Here is a 21,946-nt window from a genome sequence, read left to right as displayed (position 1 = left end):
GACTTGGGGCCATGGTTCATTTCTACAGCAGTCTGACTGTTCGACTTGGTCCATCTCTGTAGCAGGCTGAGAGCCAGATCAACAAGCAGGCCAAGGTGGGCGACATAGCCCGTAAGACTGATCGACCGGCCCTCCATCTCCGCATTCCCTCCCAGCCAGGGGCACTGGGCAGTCCGCCCCCTGCTGCGGCCCCCACCATTTTCATTGGCAGTCCCACCACCCCTGCTGGCTTGTCTACCTCTGCGGACGGGTTCCTGAAGCCACCAGCGGGCACAGTGCCCGGCCCTGACTCACCTGGTGAGCTCTTCCTCAAGCTCCCGCCCCAGGTGCCCGCCCAAGTGCCTTCGCAGGACCCCTTTGGACTGGCCCCTGCCTACCCCCCAGAGCCCCGCTTCTCTGCGGCACCACCCACCTATCCTCCTTACCCAAGCCCATCTGGAGCCCCTGCCCAGCCTCCAATACTGGGTACCACAACTCGACCTGGGACTGGTCAGCCAGGGGAGTTCCACACTACCCCACCGGATACCCCCAGACACCAGCCTTCCACGCCTGACCCCTTTCTCAAACCCCGCTGCCCGTCATTGGACAACCTGGCTGTGCCTGAGAGCCCAGGGGTAGCAGGAGGCAAGGCTTCCGAGCCTCTACTCTCACCCCCACCTTTTGGGGAGTCCCGGAAAACACTAGAGGTGAAGAAGGAAGAGCTTGGGGCATCCTCTCCTGGCTATGGACCCCCAAACTTGGGCTGTGTTGACTCACCCTCCTCAGGCGCCCACCTGGGTGGCCTGGAGTTAAAGGCACCTGATGTCTTCAAAGCCCCCCTAACCCCTCGGGCATCTCAGGTAGAGCCCCAGAGCCCAGGCCTGGGCTTAAGGGCCCAGGAGCCACCCCCTGCCCAGGCTTTGGCCCCTTCTTCTCCCAGCCACCCAGAAGTCTTTCGTTCTGCCTCCTACCCTGACCCGTATGCCCAGCCCCCATTGACTCCTCGGCCCCAACCCCCACCTCCTGAGAGCTGCTGTGCCCTGCCTCCTCGATCACTGCCCTCTGACCCTTTCTCCAGAGTGCCCGCTAGTCCTCAATCTCAGTCCAGTTCCCAGTCCCCATTGACTCCACGTCCTCTGTCTGCTGAGGCTTTCTGCCCATCCCCTGTTACCCCTCGCTTCCAGTCCCCTGACCCTTATTCTCGTCCACCCTCACGCCCTCAGTCCCGTGACCCTTTTGCCCCATTGCATAAGCCACCCCGACCCCAGCCCCCTGAAGTTGCCTTTAAGGCTGGGCCCCTAGCCCACACTCCGCTGGGAGCTGGGGGTTTCCCAGCAGCCCTGCCATCTGGTCCAGCAGGTGAGCTCCATGCCAAGGTCCCAAGTGGGCAACCCCCCAATTTTGCCCGTTCTCCTGGGACAGGCGCATTTGTGGGCACCCCATCTCCCATGCGGTTCACTTTCCCGCAGGGGGTAGGTGAGCCTTCCCTAAAGCCCCCTGTTCCTCAGCCTGGTCTCCCTCCACCCCATGGGATCAACAGCCATTTTGGGCCTGGCCCCACCTTGGGCAAGCCTCAAAGCACAAACTACCCAGTAGCCACGGGGAGCTTTCACCCATCAGGCAGCCCCCTGGGACCCAACAGTGGGCCCACAGGGGAGGGCTATGGGCTGTCCCCACTACGCCCCGCATCAGTTCTGCCACCTCCCACACCCGATGGATCCCTCCCCTACTTGTCCCATGGAGCCTCACAAAGGGCAGGCATCACTTCTCCAGTGGAAAAGCGAGAAGATGCAGGAGCTACGATGAGTAGTAGCTCTTTGGTAACACCTGAACTCTCAAGTGCCCAGGATGCAAGCATGTCTAGCCTCAGCCAGACAGAACTGGAGAAGCAACGACAGGTGAGTGAGTGGATGTCCTATAACGGGTCCCACCATATTTCTATTCTTTCCACCAGCCCTATGATGAGAATGAAAGAGGCTTATTTTTCTGTTTTCTGGACAGCGCCAGAGACTACGGGAACTGCTGATTCGGCAGCAGATCCAGCGTAACACCCTGCGGCAGGAGAAGGAAACAGCTGCAGCAGCTGCAGGTGCAGTGGGGCCTCCAGGCAGTTGGGGCACTGAACCCAGCAGCCCTGCCTTTGAACAGCTGAGTCGAGGCCAGACCCCTTTCACTGGGTCCCAGGTAGGTAGATTGACAGTGGATGGTGGGTCTAGCATACCGAAGGTGGCTATACCCTCATCTGCTTTTCTCATCTAGGATAAGAACAGTATTGTGGGGTTACCTTCAAGCAAGCTAGGTGGTCCCATCCTAGGACCAGGAGCCTTCTCCAGTGATGACCGACTCTCCCGGCCACTTCCACCAGCCACACCTTCCTCTATGGATATGAACAGCAGGTGAAGTTCAGGAGAGAGAGAATGGGACAGATTTTTACCACCGCTGTGTTCTCCCTTTGATCTTCCCTTGTCATTAATCCTCCTCTGTTGTTCCTTTTTCTTTCTCTTTCCCTCACTGTCTCTTCTTTTGCCTTCTGTCACTATCTTAAGCCTCTGTTCTGGCGCTCTGTGCTGATTGCTTCTCACTGACTACTGAATATTTTTCTAGGCAACTTGTTGGAGGCTCCCAGGCCTTCTATCAGCGTACACCCTATCCTGGGTCCCTGCCCTTGCAGCAGCAGCAACAGCAGCAGCAGTTGTGGCAGCAACAGCAGCAGCAACAGCAGCAGCAGCAGGCAACAGCAGCGACCTCCATGCGACTTGCTATGTCTGCCCGATTTTCATCCACTCCTGGACCTGAACTTGGCCGCCAAGCACTAGGTTCTCCCTTGACAGGAATCCCCACCCGCCTTCCAGGCCCAGCTGAGCCAGTGCCTGGTCCAGCTGGTCCTGCTCAGTTCATTGAGTTGCGACACAATGTACAGAAAGGACTTGGACCTGGAGGATCTCCGTTTCCTGGTCAGGGTCCCCCTCAAAGGCCCCGTTTTTACCCGGTAAATGAGGAACCCCATCGACTGGCTCCTGAAGGTCTTCGGGGCATGGCTGTTTCAGGCCTTCCCCCACAAAAACCCTCAGCCCCACCAGCCCCTGATCAGAACAACAGCCTCCATCAGACACCCCATGCCAAGGGTCCTGCCCTACCAACTGGCTTGGAGCTGGTCAGCCGCCCACCATCAAGCACTGAACTTGTTCGCCCTTCTCTAGCCTTGGAAGCTGGGAAGTTGCCTTGTGAGGATCCTGAGCTAGACGATGACTTTGATGCTCACAAGGCCCTAGAGGATGATGAAGAGCTTGCTCACTTGGGTCTGGGTGTAGATGTGGCCAAGGGTGATGATGAGCTGGGCACCCTGGAAAACCTGGAGACTAATGATCCCCACCTAGATGACCTCCTCAATGGAGATGAATTTGACCTGCTAGCATATACTGACCCTGAGCTAGATACTGGGGACAAGAAGGACATCTTCAATGAGCACCTAAGGCTGGTGGAGTCAGCAAATGAGAAGGCGGAGCGAGAAGCCCTGCTGCGGGGGGTGGAGCCAGTATCCTTGGGCCCTGAGGAACGTCCTCCGCCTGCCACAGATAATTCTGAGCCTCGCCTAACATCTGTGCTCCCTGAGGTGAAGCCCAAAGTGGAGGAGGGAGGGCGCCATCCTTCTCCTTGCCAGTTCAACATTAACACCCCCAAGGTGGAGTCAGCAGCTCCTGTCACTCCCCTCAGCCTGGGACTGAAGCCAGGTCAGACTGTGATGGGCAGCCGGGACGCTCGAGTAGGTACAGTACCATTCCCCGGCAGTGGACACACAGCTGAGAAGGGCCCATTTGGGACCACAGGAGGAACACCAGCTCACTTGCTGAACCCTAACTCTCTGAGTGGCCCAGGTGGATCCTCCCTTCTGGAAAAATTTGAGCTAGAGAGTGGGGCTCTAACCTTGCCCAGTGGACATGCAGCATCTGGGGATGAGCTGGACAAAATGGATAGTTCACTGGTTGCCAGCGAGTTGCCTCTGCTCATCGAGGACCTATTAGAGCATGAAAAGAAGGAACTGCAGAAGAAGCAGCAGCAACAGCAACAGCAGCAACAGCCGCCACCACATTCCCTCCATCCCACGCCAGGCCCTGCACAGACCCTGCCTTTGCCACATGAGGCTGGGCCCCCACAGCAGCTTGCGCTGGGTCTTGGAAGTACTCGACAGCCAGGTTTGGGCCAGTCACTGATGCCCACCCAGTCACCAGCTCATGCCCTTCAGCAGCGCCTGGCCCCATCTGTGGCTATGGTGTCTAACCAAGGGCATATGCTAAGTGGGCAACAAGCAGGGCAGACAGGCTTGGTGCCCCAACAGAGCTCACAGCCAGTGTTAGCACAGAAAACCATGAATGCCATGCCAGCTTCCATGTGCATGAAGCCCCAGCAGCTGGCATTGCAGCAACAGCAGCTGGCTAACAGCTTTTTCCCAGATACAGGTAACTTGATGCTGGTGTCATTAAGTGTGGTCATGGTTATCACTGAGTGGGTAGTAAGTCTAGTACCCTGAGATACATCTTAGTTAAGGGAAGTAGAATACCACCAGGTCTTCAACTAAACTGCGACGTTCTGTAGACAGAAGCAGTGGGCCTTTGGAGAGGAGAGATGAATGGATGACTGAATGAATGAAGCCTGAAGAGTAAAGGCTCCATGTCTGTGGTGAAGGCTAAGTTTGTCCTCAGAGAAAAGACTATAAGGATAAGCAAACCAGATAAATGGAAGATTCAATGAAGCTATAGGGCAGAAAAACCTAAGGAGAGCAATGAATGATGGCAGAGGGGAGTGGGCACCGCTGTTATTTTGGAGAGGGACGAAGTGAGACCATATTGAGGAACACCCCACACTGATTTCATTTATTGAATAGTTACTGTATTGAACTATACTATTTACCATTGGTTGTTTGATTTCACCATAGCAGATTCATCAAATGGGTACTGTAGTTGGCTTTGATTACAAAAGACGAAACAGGCAAAAGTAATGTATCTAAGATTATACAACTAGCAGAGCTAGGTCTGAACTTAGTCCTCACAAAGGTGAGTTTTCTGAGCAGATAGTGCACTCTGCAGAACTCAACGAGGCAGAGGCAGGAGGATCTCTTGAGAATTCAAGGCCCGTTTGCTCCACATAACTGAGTTCCAGATGACCAGGATGATTACTTAGAATCAAATGAACGGATGGATGGATGGATGGATAGATAGATAGATAGATAGATAGACAAATAGATGGAAAGAAACAAATGAATGAAAGAACCCCAAAACAAAATGTAGGATTTTAGGAAAGATTGAGCTTTTGGGTTTTTTTGTGTGTGATTATTTCTTTATGGTTTATGTATTTATTTTTGAGTGGGAGGCTGAGAGTAGGGTGGGAAGTGAGCTATCGTCTCCTGTGTCCCAGGCTAACCTCGCTGTGTAACTGAGGGTGAAGAAGACTTTAAATTTAGGATTGTCCTGTTTTTATCAAGTGCTGGAATTACAAGCATACTCCATCATACCTGGTTTATTCTGATTTTTTTTTTTTTTTTTTTTTGCTTTTCTGAGATAGGGTTTCTCTGTGGTTTTGGAGCCTGTCCTGGAACTAGCTCTTGTAGACCAGGCTGGTCTCGAACTCACAGAGATCCACCTGCCTCTGCCTCCCAAGTACTGAGATTAAAGGCGTGCGCCACCACCGCCTGGCCTGTTTTGTTTGTTTTTTGAGGCAGGATCTCACTACATAGCACAGGCTGGCCTTAAATTCAAAATCTTTGTGTTATAGCTTCTGAGATTACAGTTGTACACCACTGTGCCTAGTTAATTTTTTTTTAAACTGTCCTAGACTGGCAGGACAGTGGGTTATTGGGTGATTTTTTTTAAAAATGTTTATTTATTATGTATACAATATTCTGTTTGTGTGTATGCCTGCAGGCCAGCAGAGGGCACCAGGCCTCAATACAGATGGTTGTGAGCCACCATGTGGTTGCTGGGAATTGAACTTAGGACCTTTGGAAGAGCAGACAATACTCTTAACTGCTGTGCCATCTCTCCAGCCCCTTGGGTGATGTTTTTATGTCACAGACTGCTCTGTTGTCTAGGGTTTTGCCACAGTGCCTATACCTTGGGTTCTTGAGCTGTCTGTGTTGGCTATAGACTACTACTTTGAAGAGGACTGTCTGGCTCACATAGCATGTAGCATGCCTTTATTCTTGTTACATGATCTTCTGTAACACAGTGAAGTAGGCGGAGTAGCAATCATGGTCTCTCTTCAAATGAGGGAAACTCAGGCTTGAAAAGGTGTAGTGACGCTGACCGAGTGACTCCCTTAAGCAATGTGCAAATAAAGGACTGTGTTCAATGAGTGTTGGTGCTGCAGCACCAGTTGTGTGGCTCCTGCATAGCTGAGTGGACCTGCCACATTGTTCTACATGTAGAGGTCAGAGTGTTGGAGAAAAAACAGCCATCATGCCCTGGAGCCTTGACCCCCTAACCCAGCTTATTTATCTCTTCCTCTTCAGACCTGGACAAATTTGCTGCAGAAGATATCATTGATCCTATCGCAAAGGCCAAGATGGTGGCTTTGAAAGGCATCAAGAAAGTGATGGCTCAGGGCAGCATTGGGGTGGCACCTGGTATGAACAGGTGAGACTCCAGGCTGGTGTGCGCAGACTTCTTGTCACACTGTTCTCTTGGGTTCCGTTCCAACTTTTTCCATTGCCCCGTGTTTGAACTGTGCCCTCACTGACACCAAAACCCCTATGCTTTATGGACTATAGGCAGCAAGTCTCACTGCTGGCTCAGAGGCTCTCTGGGGGCCCTGGCAATGATCTGCAGAACCATGTGGCACCTGGGAGTGGCCAGGTAAGGGAAAAATAGGAACTTGTGTACTATTTCACTGGGCTACTTTTCTTAGGGTCTGGCACGGAACAATGATCTAGAAATCTCTCTTTCCACAGGAGCGGAGTGCTAGTGACCCTTCCCAGCCACGGCCCAACCCACCCACTTTTGCCCAAGGAGTGATCAGTGAGTATGGGCAGAGAAGGAGGCTGCAAAGAAGTGGTTAGGAATCTGGAAGGGGTCACGGTTTTGCAGATCCTAAAATACAAGTTCTATTCCCAGATGAGGCTGACCAGCGACAGTATGAAGAGTGGCTGTTCCATACCCAGCAGCTTCTGCAGATGCAGCTGAAGGTGCTAGAAGAGCAGATTGGTGTGCACCGCAAGTCTCGGAAGGCTCTGTGTGCTAAGCAGCGCACTGCCAAAAAGGCTGGCCGTGAGTTTCCAGAAGCTGATGCTGAGAAGCTCAAGCTGGTTACGGAGCAGCAAAGCAAGATCCAGAAACAGCTGGATCAGGTGGGAAAAACAAAGTTTAGCCAAGTACCCAGAAACCAGGGATAAGGGGTGACGAGTGGGCAGCCCCCAACTGACCTCTCTAAACCTCCAATGTTAGGTCCGGAAACAGCAGAAGGAGCATACAAATCTCATGGCAGAATATCGCAACAAGCAGCAGCAGCAGCAACAGCAGCAGCAGCAGCAGCAACAGCAACAGCAGCAGCACTCAGCTGTACTGGCTCTCAGCCCTTCTCAGAGTTCTCGGGTACTCACCAAGCTCCCTGGCCAGCTGCTCCCTGGCCATGGATTACAGCCACCACAGGCACCTCCAGGTGGGCAAGCTGGAGGTCTTCGCCTGCCTCCAGGAGGTATGGTACTACCTGGACAGCCTGGTGGTCCATTCCTCAATACTGCCTTGGCCCAGCAGCAGCAACAGCAGCATCCTGGTGTGGCTGGATCCTTGACTGGCCCCTCAGGGAGCTTCTTCCCTGGCAATCTTGCTCTCCGAAGCCTTGGACCTGACTCAAGGCTTTTACAGGAAAGGCAACTACAGCTACAGCAGCAACGAATGCAGCTGGCCCAGAAATTACAGCAGCAGCAACAGCAGCAACAACAACAACAACAACAACAACAACAGCAGCAGCAGCAGCAACAGCAACACCTCTTAGGGCAGGTGGCAGTCCAACAACAGCAGGGTCCCGGAGTACAGAATCAGGCTCTGGGTCCCAAGCCTCAGGGCCTTCTGCCTCCCAGCAACCACCAGGGCCTCCTGGTCCAACAATTGTCTCCCCAGCAATCACAGGGGTCCCAGGGCATGCTGGGTCCTGCCCAGGTTGCAGTGCTGCAGCAGCAGCAGCACTCTGGAGCTTTGGGTCCTCAGGGCCCTCACAGACAGGTGCTTATGACTCCGTCCAGGGTGCTGAGTTCCCCTCAGCTGGCACAGCAGGGTCACAGTCTTATAGGACACCGACTGCTCACAGCCCAGCAGCAACAGCAGCAGCACCAACAACAGGGATCTATGACAGGGCTCTCTCATCTTCAGCAAGGAATGATGCCACATGGTGGACAGTCCAAAATGACTACTCAGGCATTGGGCTCCTTACAGCAGCAGCAACAACAGCAACAGCAGCAACAGCTGCACCTTCAGCAGCAGCTGCACCAGCAACAACAGCTTCAGCAACAACAACAACAACAACATCTACAGCAACAGCAGCAGCTTCAGCAGCAGCAGTTGGGCCTTTTGAATCAGAATCGAACTTTACTATCTCCTCAACAGCAGCAGCAACAGCAGCAGCAGCAGCAGCAGCAGCAGCAGCAGCAGCAGCAGCAGCAGCAGCAGCAGCAGCAGCAGCAGCAGCAGCAGCAGCAGCAGGTGACACTTGGCCCTGGCATGCCAGCCAAGCCTTTTCAACACTTTTCTAGCCCTGGAGCCCTAGGCCCAACCCTCCTCCTGACAGGCAAGGAACAAAACATTGCAGAGACATCACTTCCTTCAGAGGTCACTGAGGGGCCCACAGCACATCAAGGAGGGCCACTAGCAGTGGGGACCACACCTGAGTCAATGTCTGTTGAACCAGGGGAGGTAAAGCCCTCCATTTCCGGAGACTCACAACTCCTGCTTGGTCAATCCCAGGGCCAGTCTCAGCCCACCTCAGTGCAGCTGCAGCCACCGCTAAGGATCCCAGGACAACCCCAGCAGCAAGTTAACTTGCTCCACCCAGCAGGTGGAGGAAACCACGGGCAGCAGCTAGGGAGTGGGTCCTCTTCTGAGGCCCCCTCTATACCCCACCTGGCCCAACCCTCTATTTCTTTAGGGGAGCAATCTGGGCCTATGGCCCAGAACCTTCTGGGCTCCCAACAGCCTCTTGGGCCCATTCAAAATAACACAGGACCACAGCATCCCAAGCCAGGACCTGCCCCTCAGTCTGGGCAGGGTCTTCCTGGGGTTGGAGTCATGCCGACAGTAGGTCAGCTTCGAGCACAGCTCCAAGGAGTCCTGGCCAAAAACCCACAGCTGCGGCACTTGAGCCCTCAGCAGCAGCAGCAGCTGCAGGCACTCCTCATGCAGCGGCAGCTGCAGCAGAGTCAGGCAGTACGCCAGACTCCACCGATCCAGGAGCCTGGAACCCAGCCCTCTCCCCTCCAGGGCCTCCTGGGCTGCCAACCTCAATCTGGGGGCTTTTCTGGATCTCAGACTGGACCCCTACAGGAGCTAGGGGCAGGGCCTCGACCTCAAGGCCCGCCCCGGCTCCCTGTCCCACAAGGAGCCTTATCTACAGGACCTGTGCTTGGCCCTGTACATCCCCCACCTCCACCATCCAGTCCCCAAGAGCCAAAGAGACCTTCACAGTTACCTTCCCCCAGTGCCCAGCTAACCCCCACCCATCCAGGGACTCCAAAGCCCCAGGGGCCAACCTTGGAGCTGCCTCCTGGGAGGGTCTCACCTGCTGCTGCCCAGCTTGCAGATACTTTCTTTGGCAAGGGGCTTGGACCTTGGGACCTCTCAGACAACCTAACCGAAGCCCAGAAGCCAGAGCAGAGCAGCCTGGTATCCGGGCATCTGGAGCAGGTGAATGGACAGGTGGTACATGAGCCACCCCAACTCAGTATCAAGCAGGAGCCTCGGGAAGAGCCGTGTGCCCTGGGTACACAGGCAGTGAAAAGGGAGGCCAGTGGGGAGCCAGTAGGGACACCAGGCACCAGCAACCACCTTCTGCTAGCAGGCTCCCGCTCAGAGGCTGGCCATCTGCTCTTGCAGAAGCTTCTACGGGCAAAGAATGTACAACTTGGTGCTGGGCGGGGGCCTGAGGGGCCTCGAGCTGAGATCAATGGACACATTGACAGCAAACTGTCAGGGCTGGAGCAGAAGCTACAGGGTACTGCCAGCAACAAAGAGGTGAGTGCTTTGACTAGTGGGGTGTGACGTTGGAAACTGTAATTCTAGAGTTCAGATGAGCAGGGCTAGGTCAGACAAGGTAGGGCAGCACCCTTCACAGACTTCTCTGGTTTAGGATGCAGCCACAAGAAAGCCTTTGACAGCGAAGCCTAAGCGGGTACAGAAGACAAGCGACAGGTTGGTGAGCTCCCGAAAGAAGCTGCGGAAAGAAGATGGGGTCAGGGCCAATGAGGCCTTACTGAAACAGCTAAAACAGGTGATTCCCCGAGGAGCCTGTCCGGTTGTTCCATCTCGGGATGGGGGTGGATGCCTGTCTCCTGATACCTAGCTATGAGTGCTGCAGTTTTCTGACTTTGTCATCTTGCCCCTCCTAGGAACTGTCCCAGCTGCCCCTGACGGAGCCTACCATCACCGCCAATTTTAGCCTCTTTGCTCCCTTTGGCAGTGGCTGCCTAATCAGTGGGCAGAGTCAACTTAGGGGGGCCTTTGGAAGTGGGGCTCTACACACCAGCCCTGACTACTATTCTCAGCTGCTCACCAAGGTCAGAAACATCGCAATACTTTTTGGGAATAATAAAATTCCTGGGGTTGGAGGTAGGGATGGAAGACTGGAGGAAAATGCTGATGTAATGAGGGGCCAGGAGATTATACCAGTCTCCCTATGCCATCTTGCACACAACACCCACCCCACCCCCCAGAATAACCTGAGTAACCCGCCGACACCACCCTCGTCGCTGCCCCCCACCCCACCCCCATCGGTGCAGCAGAAGATGGTGAATGGTGTTACTCCCTCTGACGAGCTGGGGGAGCACCCCAAGGATGCAGCCTCTGCCCAGGATACTGAAGGAACATTGAGGGGTAAGTGAGAAGTTGGCCTCCTTTTGCCAATGGGATTCGGTGGATGAATGTTATCCTGCCGCTTAGTATCAGAAATGAGTATGTTGCATACTGCCTTGTGCACTTAGGCAACAGACATTTGGTGGGAAGGGCCCATTCATGGTTGTTTGGTTCAGGACAATATGGGCTTCTAGAGCCTGTTGCAAAGGCAACAGTAGGTAACAGTGAATCTGAAGTTTTCTGAGAAGAAGCAGTCCAGCATTCATGGATGTGGAGCCACAGTCTGACCTACATTTGAACTCCAGCACACGAGTGTATTTAGCTGTGTTACTTAGATAAGTAACCTGATTTTTGTGAACCTTGATTTCCTCCCTATAACTTGGATACTGTAAATTTCTCCGAACGGTTGTTAAAGGATTTAAATAGTATTAATGGTAACGTATAATCCCAGCCAACACTGAGAAGAAAAACAACAGGGCTTAAGAGTTTGAAGTCAGCTAGCCTGTGCTACTACATAAATGAGAGCCTGTCTTTAAATCAGTATGGTACACAAGAAAGTTTCGATGTCTGCATCGTTCTCCTGCTGGCCACATGCTGTTAGTTGAGTAGAAAGTTGATGACTATAACTAGTAGACCTGGAATGCTGGGACAGCATCACCGGCTCTCCACTCACCTTGACTTTTCTTCCCTCTGCACCCCTCAGATGCTGCAGAGGTGAAGAGTTTAGACCTGCTGGCTGCTCTGCCTACACCCCCTCACAATCAGACTGAGGATGTCAGGTGGGAATGGGGTAGAGGACAGGTAGTCTTGTATCTTCTTAGCTGGGGTCTAAGGATTCAGTTATGGCTTCGCCTGATCTCTGCCTTTGAGAGGGAGAATCCATGGGCCTTAACCAACACCTGTTTGCATTTGGCCTTCAGGATGGAGAGTGATGAGGACAGTGATTCTCCCGATAGCATCGTGCCGGCTTCATCCCCTGAGAGCATTCTTGGGGAGGAAGCTCCACGTTTTCCACAGCTGGGCTCTGGCCGGTGGGAGCAGGACACTCGGGCTCTCTCCCCTGTCATCCCCATCATTCCCCGTGCCAGCATCCCTGGTATGTGCAGCTCCTGGCATGGGCAGGCCCATGGTGGCTGGGTTGTCAGAAATCAGGGACTGAATCTGCATAGGGTTCTCTCTTTTTTTTTTCTCTCTCTCTCATCCAGTCTTCCCAGATACAAAACCTTACGGGACCCTTGACCTGGAGGTCCCTGGAAAGCTGCCTGCTACAGCTTGGGAAAAAGGCAAAGGAAGTGAGGTGTCCGTCATGCTGACAGTCTCTGCTGCTGCCGCCAAGGTGTGTCCTAGGGGTGGGGGGATCCTGAGGCCAAGGAGAACTTGGGTCAGAAGACAGTCTTTGCAACTTGTTTGGACTGGAAAAAAAATTTTTTTCAACTGTCCAAATATTTGTCCTAAGTACTTGCTTTGTTTGAAAGACTGACCTAGGGACTTTGGAGGAGCAGGGGAAGTAGGGTCTCATAGGATAGAGATAACTGACCAACAGAGCGTCAGGTGACCGCTCTCCTTCAGTCACATCTGGTAGTCTCCTGCTACAGGCTTCTATGATCAAAGTTGGGAAACAGTCAAAACAGCAGTACAGGTTTCTTTGCAAACAATCTACAGTGTCATCCATGCCCTCTGTGGAACTCCTGTGTGCACCTGGCATGGTTTAAGAGAAGGTGTGTGAGGAGAGCTCGCATGGACCAGGGGGCACTGGTTTGTGTCCTTGCCTTTCCCTAGTAGGGCTCACTGAAGATGCTGCTGTTTTCTCCCATCCTTTCTTCTGCCCAACAGAATCTGAATGGTGTGATGGTAGCAGTGGCAGAGTTACTAAGCATGAAGATACCCAACTCCTACGAGGTGCTGTTCCCAGACAGCCCTGCCCGGGCAGGCCTTGAGCCTAAGAAGGTGGAAGCCGAGGGTCCTGGTGAGTAGAGCAGACCACTTTCGGATCAGAAGAGAGTTCTGGTGAAAGACTGACCCTTTTCTTTCCATAGGTGGGAAAGAAAAAGGTTTGAGTGGCAAGGGCCCGGACGCTGGACCTGATTGGCTAAGGCAGTTTGATGCAGTGTTGCCTGGCTACACCCTCAAGAGCCAGTTAGACATCTTGAGCCTCCTGAAACAGGTAGGTCTTGGAGAAGGGTCAGTTTTAAGAAGAAGGTTCTCCCAGGGCAAAAAAACAATTGCTTTTGAGGGGTTGGAGTCTGGTTGAGAGGAGGGAGTGGTTAGTTAGCTGAAGAACTGGCACTAATCACCCAGGGTACCCTCCCGTAGGAGAGTCCTGCCCCAGAGCCGTCCACCCAGCACAGCTACACCTACAATGTCTCCAACCTGGACGTGAGGCAGCTCTCCGCCCCTCCTCCCGAGGAACCTTCCCCACCTCCGTCCCCTTTGGCACCCTCTCCCGCCAGCCCCCCTGCTGAGCCCCTGGTTGAACTTCAGGCTGAACCCTCTGTTGAGCCCCCAATCCCTTCACCTCTCCCACTGGCTTCATCCCCTGAATCTGCCCGGCCCAAACCTCGAGCCCGGCCCCCTGAAGAGAGCGAAGATTCCCGTCCCCCTCGCCTCAAAAAGTGGAAGGGGGTACGCTGGAAGCGGCTGCGACTACTGCTGACCATCCAGAAGGGCAGTGGGCGACAAGAGGACGAACGGGAGGTGGCAGAGTTTATGGAACAGCTTGGTACAGCCTTGAGACCAAACAAGGTGCCTCGAGACATGCGGCGTTGCTGCTTCTGTCATGAAGAGGGAGATGGTGCCACCGATGGGCCTGCCCGCCTGCTCAACCTTGACCTGGACCTCTGGGTACACCTCAACTGTGCCTTGTGGTCCACGGAGGTGTATGAAACCCAGGGTGGGGCGCTGATGAATGTGGAGGTTGCCCTGCACCGAGGATTGCTAACCAAGTGCTCCTTGTGCCAGCGAACTGGTGCCACTAGCAGCTGCAACCGCATGCGTTGCCCCAGTGTCTACCATTTTGCCTGTGCCATCCGTGCTAAGTGCATGTTCTTCAAGGACAAGACCATGCTGTGTCCGATGCACAAGATCAAGGGGCCTTGTGAGCAGGAATTGAGCTCCTTTGCTGTCTTCCGGAGGGTCTACATTGAACGAGATGAGGTGAAGCAGATCGCCAGCATCATCCAGCGGGGAGAACGACTACATATGTTCCGTGTAGGAGGTCTTGTGTTCCATGCCATTGGACAGCTGCTCCCACACCAAATGGCTGACTTCCACAGCGCCACTGCCCTCTATCCTGTGGGCTATGAGGCCACTCGCATCTACTGGAGTCTTCGTACCAACAATCGCCGCTGCTGCTACCGCTGCTCCATCAATGAGAATAATGGACGGCCTGAGTTTGTGATCAAAGTTATTGAGCAGGGTTTAGAGGACCTGGTCTTCACTGATGCCTCTCCCCAAGGTGAGCGCGAAATGGGATTGGGGAGGTTTTTCTCAGAAGTCAGTTTACAGAGTCAAGAAGCTGCACGGTTTTTATGTAGTGCCCTGCACCTACCTCACATGGCATGATGTCTTGAAAACCTGAAAATAATGGGGTTCAACTGTACTCAAACACTTTAAATACCTTTGCAATTGAAAATACTTCCGTGGTGCCTCACCCCTATAATCACAATACTTGGAAGATTAAGGTAGGAAGATCCTGAGTTCAAGGGCACATCCTTTGCTATGTAGTGAACTGGAAGCTAGCCTGGGCTACAGGAGACCTTTTCTTAAAAGAAAGAAAGAACAAGTTTCATTTTTAGCTTTTTTCCCTAATCTTGGCAGATTAAATGATGAAGTTTTTATGTTGTTTTTTTTTTTTGTTTTGTTTTGGTTTTTTTTGAGACAGTGTTTCTCTCTGTAGCCCTGACTATCCTGAAACTCTGCTTGCAGACCAGGCTGTCCTTGAACTCAAAGGCCCAACTGTCTGTGTCTCCTAAATGCTTAGATTAGAGGCCTGTACTGCCACCACCCAGTTGAATGGTGATGTTTTGAGATCCTGCTATCTGTTACACACAGTTCTAAATTCCCTCTTTTTGTCCGTATGTAAAATCTTTTTTAGAGTTTTGTTTCTGTGGTACTGGGGATAGAACCCAGGACTGAACATGGTAGGCAAACTTCTACCATTGAGGTATAACCCCACCCTACCACACATAAAAATTTTTTTCTATTTTAATTTTTGTGTGTACGGGTGATTTGCTTGCATGTATGTCTGTGTGTCTCGCGCATTTAGGGCCCATGGAGGCCAGAAGAGAGTGTGTTGGATTCTCCAAGACTAGAGTTAAAAACGGTTGTGAGTAGGCTTATGGGTGCTGGGAGCCAAACCTGGCTCCTCTGGAAGAGCAGCCATTGATCTGAACTGCTGAGGCTATTCTGTTTTTTCTTTGTTTCTGTGTTGATGATAAAGCAGCAGGAAGTATGTTTTATTGAGCATGTACTATGCACGAGTAGGGTAATCATATAGGTTGTGTTGTCGATGTAACCCTAGGAGGTGAGCATTGTCGTTACTATGTAATGTAGACATACAGTGAGGAGACCCGGGTATTTAGCTTAAGTCCCGTAGCCATTACTCAAACTTAAACATAATTTTCCCAACTCCAAAGCGTGTATGTTCATTCAGTAGGAGCTGTGACTTCTGTTGGGTCTCTGGGATCTATGCTTGTCATTCCTCTCCAGAATTGAAGCTTCTGGGACTAGGAGACCAGGAGTGGGTCCTGAAGAGTCACAGGAGGTGACAGTCACACGTTGGAAAGTAGTGCTCAGGAATGGGGTGGGGTTGGAGATTAGTAAGCAAACGTTACTCTAGAGTGCTGTCTGTCTCGCTCCTAGCTGTATGGAATCGCATCATTGAACCTGTGGCCGCCATGAGAAAAGAAGCCGACATGCTGAGGCTCTTCCCTGAGTACCTGAAAGGCGAAGAGCTCTTTGGGCTGACCGTGCATGCTGTGCTCCGCATAGCTGAATCGGTAAGCAAGCGGGGAGGAGCAGCAGCGAGGAATCCTGGTTCTGCCTCAGAGGCTAAGACAGCTTTCTGTGCCCACAGCTACCTGGGGTGGAGAACTGTCAGAACTATTTATTCCGCTATGGGCGCCACCCCCTGATGGAACTGCCACTTATGATCAACCCCACCGGCTGTGCCAGATCAGAACCTAAAATCCTCACACACTACAAACGGTGAGCTTGTGCAACCGGGGCTGTGGGCTGTAGCTGTGGGTGTGGGCAGGACTGTCTGGCCACATTGTGGGGGTTTGAGGTGCAGATCAGTCACCCATAGACCTGGGTAGAGGTACACAGATGGCACTGGGGTGTCTCTTTCCTCTTCCTCGCCAGCTCAGGTGTCCTGGGTTGGCCAGGGATGCAGGACAGAGTGCTCCGGGTACCCTGGGAATGGCTGCTGGGGAGGTTCTTGTTAGACAATGGTGAGATATGCATGGGAGCTGGTCACTTCTTCCTTCTTTGGTCGTGTTTCCAGAGGGGCCGGTGATATTCCCAAACCTCAGACACCCCATGAGTGCTAGGGTCACCATCCCTCTCCAAAGCTGAGTTGGTTTAGAAATAATTAGAAGTATTATAGAAAAGTAATACGACCTTACATTTGTATAGCACTTTATACTTTTTTTTTCAAAGCGTTTTCACATCCATTATCTCATTTGATCCTCACAACAACCTTATGAGGTAGGTAGGGCAGGTGGTATGATCCCCATTTTATAGCTGAGAAAACTGAGGCCCAGAAAGACTGCGTGACTAGATAAAGGTCACACAGCTGGGACTAGACCCTCCTCTTTTAACTTGTGGGTTTCTGGTCTTTCTGTGTACCACAGGAGCCCAACCATGGTCCTTGGGTAGAGGGAGGCAGAAACCATGGCTGGTATCAGGTCTTTCCATGAAGGCCGTTGGTGGCTCGAAGGCTGTCATAGAACGTTGAACATTCTACCCTAGTTAGCCCTAGTCCTTGATGCTCTCCCGCAGTGGTTTTCAAACTCTTTAAGTCCATGTGTCCAGATCCAAATCCCCAGAACACAGAAGCCAGGGGCAGACTTGCCTTTCTGTGTGTAACTTCACCTTCCTCGGATTGCATTAGCCAGAGGAATTCCAATTTCACCTACGGATTGGTGTTGCAGTCAACATTTTGCTGAAGAAAAGAAATTCTGCTAAATAAAACAGAAAAGCACCACAGGTGTTTGAAAACCACTGCTCCGGGCAAGACTTGGGCTGGTGCTGGAGGGTGGAAGCTACCACCAGGCAGCAGTCCTTCCCCTGCACTGAGCCACCTGCACAGAGCCCAGCCAGAGCTGTGCTGCCGAGCAGGACAGTCTGAAGAAAGGCAAGGATACCATCAGGCTGTGACTTCATAGCCATTTAAAAACCAGACAGCCACTGTAGTACAGGTGGCCCCCGTTTTCAGGGTGTACAGCATATGCAGGAAATAGGACTCAGATGACTGAACAAACCATGAGCTTAAATTCTGGGCCTGGGCTACTTGGGGATGACCTCCAAGAGTATGGCCTTGAGTATGGTTTGGCCAGGGGGTGGTAGGAAGTGTGAAGTGAGAGAGCAGGCTCAGTGTAGGGGAATTGTGCCTCTTCCCTCTCTATACCTACTCCCTACCATGGGCAGTCTGCTACCCAGGGTGTCCGGAAGGATCCCAGTGGCTAGTTACTGCCTCTTTCAAGCTGACACCCAGGTCCTTCCACTCCATTCCCAAGGCAGCAAGCACTCGTAGTACTTGCTGATAGCACATATCCCAGGGAGGTGGCGGGCAGTGTATGCTTGGTCTGTCTTGTCATGGACTGTATCACCTCCCAGGCCCCATACCTTGAACAGCACCAGCATGTCTAAGGCATATCAGAGCACCTTCACAGGCGAGACCAACACCCCATACAGCAAGCAGTTTGTGCACTCCAAGTCATCTCAATACCGGCGCCTGCGCACTGAGTGGAAGAACAATGTTTATCTGGCTCGCTCCCGTATCCAGGGCCTAGGGCTCTATGCAGCCAAAGACCTAGAAAAGCACACGATGGTCATCGAGTACATTGGTACCATCATTCGCAACGAGGTGGCCAATCGGCGGGAGAAAATCTATGAGGAGCAGGTACTGCAGGGTGGCCGGGGAGGAGCAGGCACTGCAGGGTGGCCGGGGAGGAACAGGCACTGCAGGGTGGCCGGGGAGGAGCAGGCACTGCAGGGTGGCCGGGGAGGAGCAGACACTGCAGGGTGGCCGGGGAGGAGCAGGCACTGCAGGGTGGCCGGGGAGGAGCAGGTACTGCAGGGTGGCCGGGGAGCGGAATGGTGGAGCCCACCCTCTGCCAAGGAGCACGGGGCAGGTTGGGATCCAGGACGTAGTTGGAAACCTGCAGGGAGGGAGAAGGCAGGAGGAATTTCCTAAAGTTCTTATTCCTTCCACAACTTCTGCCTGTCTAGAATCGAGGCATCTACATGTTCCGGATAAACAATGAACACGTGATTGATGCTACATTGACTGGAGGCCCTGCCAGGTGAGCGCTTCCAGCTTCCGTGTCTTCTAGTGGCCACTTCCTGGGTGTTTCTGGTTGACCGGCCTCGCTGACACTGACTCCTTCTTGCCGTCTAGGTACATTAACCACTCCTGTGCCCCTAACTGTGTAGCAGAAGTTGTGACATTTGACAAGGAGGACAAAATCATCATCATCTCCAGCCGGCGAATCCCCAAAGGAGAGGAGGTGAGACAAAGCTTCCTGAGTGGGTAACAAAGCAGTCCCTCTTCTCCTCTGCCACTGCCTAAGAGTTGGAGTTCAAGACTACTGCCCTCAGATAGCATCTTGGTCCTTTACCCCCTTCCTCACCTTGATTCTGTGTGTCTTTTCTTCCCAGCTGACCTATGACTATCAGTTTGATTTTGAGGACGATCAGCACAAGATCCCCTGTCACTGTGGAGCCTGGAACTGTCGGAAATGGATGAACTAAGAAGCTTTGAGGCTACCAGGCAGGGGAACCCCCCCACCACCCGCCTCTTCCCTGAAAGGAATGAGGGGTCAGAGCGGTAGCAGCCAGAGCTAGGACCCAGGGCTGGGGCTGCCGGCCGACCGGAGCCCCTGGAGCAGGAGGCTGGGGCAGAGGGCCCTAGGCCAAGCCTACCCTGGGTACCAGGGACAACCTTCTTCCCTGCCACCAGCCCTTAGGCTGGCATCTCTGCCCCCAGCTCCAGGAGGGGACAGACAGAAGCAGCCACTGGGCATCTCAGGTTTGAGGGGGATATGGGCCGGGAACTACCCAGAAGTGTCTGGGAGGCAGCAGAGAGGGAGGAGGATGTGTGGCCGGGTCTCACAGCCCTGCTGCCTCTGCCGACCTCTCTGGCCCAACTCAAGGCTGCAAAGAGACTTGACTAAAGCTTGACAATCCCAAAGGCCGGGTCCCACACCTGGCCCTGCCTGCCGGGTCCTGCCCCTACCCTCACCCCCATCCCCTTCCTCTCTATCTGTCTCTGTCTCCCTCTTTTCCTCTGTGTTTCTGTCTCTCTATGGGTTGTGTTTCCTTGTTTTCCACTCTGACAAATGCAACATGATGGGAAAGAGGCATCCAGGTGCCCAGGAGGGCAAGCTGGGCAAGCCGGGCAAGGAGACCCCGCACCCACACCTACCTCATTTAAGTGTTGGATTTTTTGCTGTTTTGAAATGTGAGACCCTCTCCAAGCCCCCTACTGCCCCAACTCTCTCCCCCACCTCACTGCCCTCTTCTAGTGGGTGGAAGGGGGGTAGGAGGAGGAAAACAACCAACAATAACAACAACAAAAATCCATCTTTGTTTTTAATTATGGGCATGGGATGGTGGTTGAGGCAAATGGTGATGAAGATTGGGGATGACTGGTCCCTAGTTGCTCTAGAACTTCCTTCTCCATCTGGACATGGAGGCAGGAAGGGTGTGCTAAACCTAGGACCAGGAACTCTCTCTCTCCTGTTTTCTCAGCCTCATCCTGAGCCCTTTTGCCCTCCAGCCCCTGGATGGGGTGTGGGGGTAGGGTGAGGGCTATCCCGTGTGGCATGCCCATACCCAGTGAGGCAGGGTGTGGCCCAGAGCTCTCACTTTCCCTCAGTCACCAAACTGCTGCTGGTCTGGTGGGAATGGGTGGTGATGTGGGGGTGGGGAGCTTAGTGTCAGCGCGGGGAGGGTGGGGGGTATTTATCTATTTATACATGGGGTTGTACATAGTCTTGTGGGGCATGGGGGAGCCGGCTGGAGGTGAGAACCCTCCCCTCTCCCCCAACCCCCGGGGAGAGCAAATGTAAAACTACTAATTTTTGTGCTTTATATATTCTATATAAATATATCTATTTTCTTTTTACAAAACCAGTTTATAAATGGTAGGGGGGTGTGGGGCGGACATATGGAGCTCCCCTTGTGGGGGGGCCCCCTCCACTACCCAACCTACCGCCCTTTCCTCACCCCCCTTTTCCCACCCCCTGGCTGTGACTGCTGTAAGGTGGGGGTATAGAGAGAAGCTGGGTGATCCTCACCCCAGTTGTATAGTTGGACTATGTTATAACGCACAAAAGTAAGCTGGCCCCAGGGGGAGCCAGAGGGTGCTGGGTTCCCTTATCTTCCTTTTTCCTTCCTCTTTCTGCCCAAGCTTGTGCTGCAGTTGAACCTCTTCCTGGGGGTGGTGGTAGGGTAGAGGGTGTGTGAGGCCTCAGACCCCTCTCTGGTAGGAACCATGGGGATGAAAACGAAGCTTATATGCAGTTCTCTCCTGGGGGCTGTGGGCAAAGGGCATTTTGTAATTAATATTTTCAAGAATCAGATATCTGGATTGTAGAGACGGGCTTGATGGTGGCAAATGGGCAGGCCTGCTGGAGTGGGTAGCACGGTTGCTGTTGTGATTTTTAGGGTTTTGTTTTGTTTTAAATTTGGGGGATTGTGGATCGATGGGGGTAGGGAGATTTTTTTTTCTGGCTTTTTTTTTTTTTGAAGCTGCTTCCTCAACTGTTTCAAGCTGCAATGTTTAAGAGAATAACAACTCCCCCCACATACTCCCACAGAAACCATTGTAATTACATCAGACAGTGGGAAGTCTGGGCTGCTGTCCCCAAAGCCACAGCTCTGAAAGGTCTAAGCACTAGGTGGGGGAGACTGTCTCCTGTGAGTCAGGCTCTGGTTGGGGCTTGGGCCCTAGAACTGCGGAAGAAGGGGCAGACTTTGTAAGCATTTGCTAGGTATCCGATAGTCCTGTAGAATTTAGTGAAGAAACCTTATACAGTTTTTAATTTTTATATAAACTATAACTCAGACCCACGCTACAAGGTTGGAATTTTGGTTGTTGGTTTTTTGTTTTGTTTTGTTTTGTGTTTTTTTTTTTAAATACCCCGCCTGTATAATCGCATCAGAATCCCACCCCCGTGTTTGTATTTTGGGTTGGTTTACACTTGCACATACTCAATTTTCAGTTTCCCCCTTTACCTTCTACCCTCACCTCCAGGACCCTCCCCCTTTTTAAAAAATAAATCGCTGACAAGTGTGAAACCCGTGAAGAACTTTATTTTGTGTTGTGTGTATCCTGTACAGCAAGGTTGGTCCTTCGTAACAACGAATGAAATGGCTCCCTTTTTTAAAGCGCTCTCTCTTCCTCCACCCCCAGCGCCCCTGTCCTTGGCATGTTTTGTATCAGCGATCATTCTGAACTGTACATAATTTATGTTGCGAGAGGCAAAGGGCAAGTTTTGGATTTTGCTTCTTCAAAGTTTGTTTTTAAACGACAAATAAAAAAAGAACATTTTAAATACAAGCGCCTCCGTCCCATGACCCTCGCCGTCAGCCAGCTCTAAAGGTCCTAGAGGACCTGGGGAAGGGAGGTTACCCAAGCCACTGCCGGAAGGGTGGGTTCCCCGCCTTCCGCCCCGGGGCTGAGGTGTCGT

The 21,946-nt window shown here is 52.7% G+C and overlaps 1 protein-coding gene across 11 annotated transcripts in view; it reads left to right on the top strand.

The window, feature by feature from the left end:
• Nucleotides 1-21,816, top strand: part of Kmt2d (lysine methyltransferase 2D) — a 38,928-nt gene extending 17,112 nt beyond the window's left edge. For 8 of the 11 annotated variants that reach the window (XM_075960574.1, XM_075960570.1, XM_075960579.1 and 5 more), the window contains 25 exons: nt 63-1,877; nt 1,981-2,163; nt 2,239-2,375; nt 2,584-4,436; nt 6,485-6,608; nt 6,743-6,827; nt 6,923-6,989; nt 7,086-7,318; nt 7,416-10,193; nt 10,309-10,449; nt 10,568-10,735; nt 10,892-11,051; nt 11,734-11,809; nt 11,951-12,126; nt 12,236-12,366; nt 12,864-12,996; nt 13,067-13,194; nt 13,344-14,484; nt 15,891-16,027; nt 16,105-16,235; nt 16,689-16,736; nt 17,868-18,153; nt 18,483-18,556; nt 18,652-18,760; nt 18,912-21,816. In XM_075960574.1, coding sequence (XP_075816689.1) covers nt 63-1,877; nt 1,981-2,163; nt 2,239-2,375; nt 2,584-4,436; nt 6,485-6,608; nt 6,743-6,827; nt 6,923-6,989; nt 7,086-7,318; nt 7,416-10,193; nt 10,309-10,449; nt 10,568-10,735; nt 10,892-11,051; nt 11,734-11,809; nt 11,951-12,126; nt 12,236-12,366; nt 12,864-12,996; nt 13,067-13,194; nt 13,344-14,484; nt 15,891-16,027; nt 16,105-16,235; nt 16,689-16,736; nt 17,868-18,153; nt 18,483-18,556; nt 18,652-18,760; nt 18,912-19,004 — 10,407 coding nt within the window. In that variant the 3' untranslated portion in view covers nt 19,005-21,816. The remainder of the gene's footprint in view (nt 1-62; nt 1,878-1,980; nt 2,164-2,238; nt 2,376-2,583; nt 4,437-6,484; nt 6,609-6,742; nt 6,828-6,922; nt 6,990-7,085; nt 7,319-7,415; nt 10,194-10,308; nt 10,450-10,567; nt 10,736-10,891; nt 11,052-11,733; nt 11,810-11,950; nt 12,127-12,235; nt 12,367-12,863; nt 12,997-13,066; nt 13,195-13,343; nt 14,485-15,890; nt 16,028-16,104; nt 16,236-16,688; nt 16,737-17,867; nt 18,154-18,482; nt 18,557-18,651; nt 18,761-18,911) is intronic. The other 3 variants (XM_075960578.1, XM_075960577.1, XM_075960576.1) reach the window with 1 other exon arrangement.
• The last annotated feature ends 130 nt before the right edge of the window (nt 21,817-21,946 follow it).

The sequence above is a fragment of the Microtus pennsylvanicus genome, chromosome 2, assembly GCF_037038515.1.
Source record: "Microtus pennsylvanicus isolate mMicPen1 chromosome 2, mMicPen1.hap1, whole genome shotgun sequence".
NCBI classification, from domain to species: domain Eukaryota; kingdom Metazoa; phylum Chordata; class Mammalia; order Rodentia; family Cricetidae; genus Microtus; species Microtus pennsylvanicus.
Note: the sequence above shows the minus strand (reverse complement) of the source record. Positions and strands in the feature narration are given on the sequence as shown.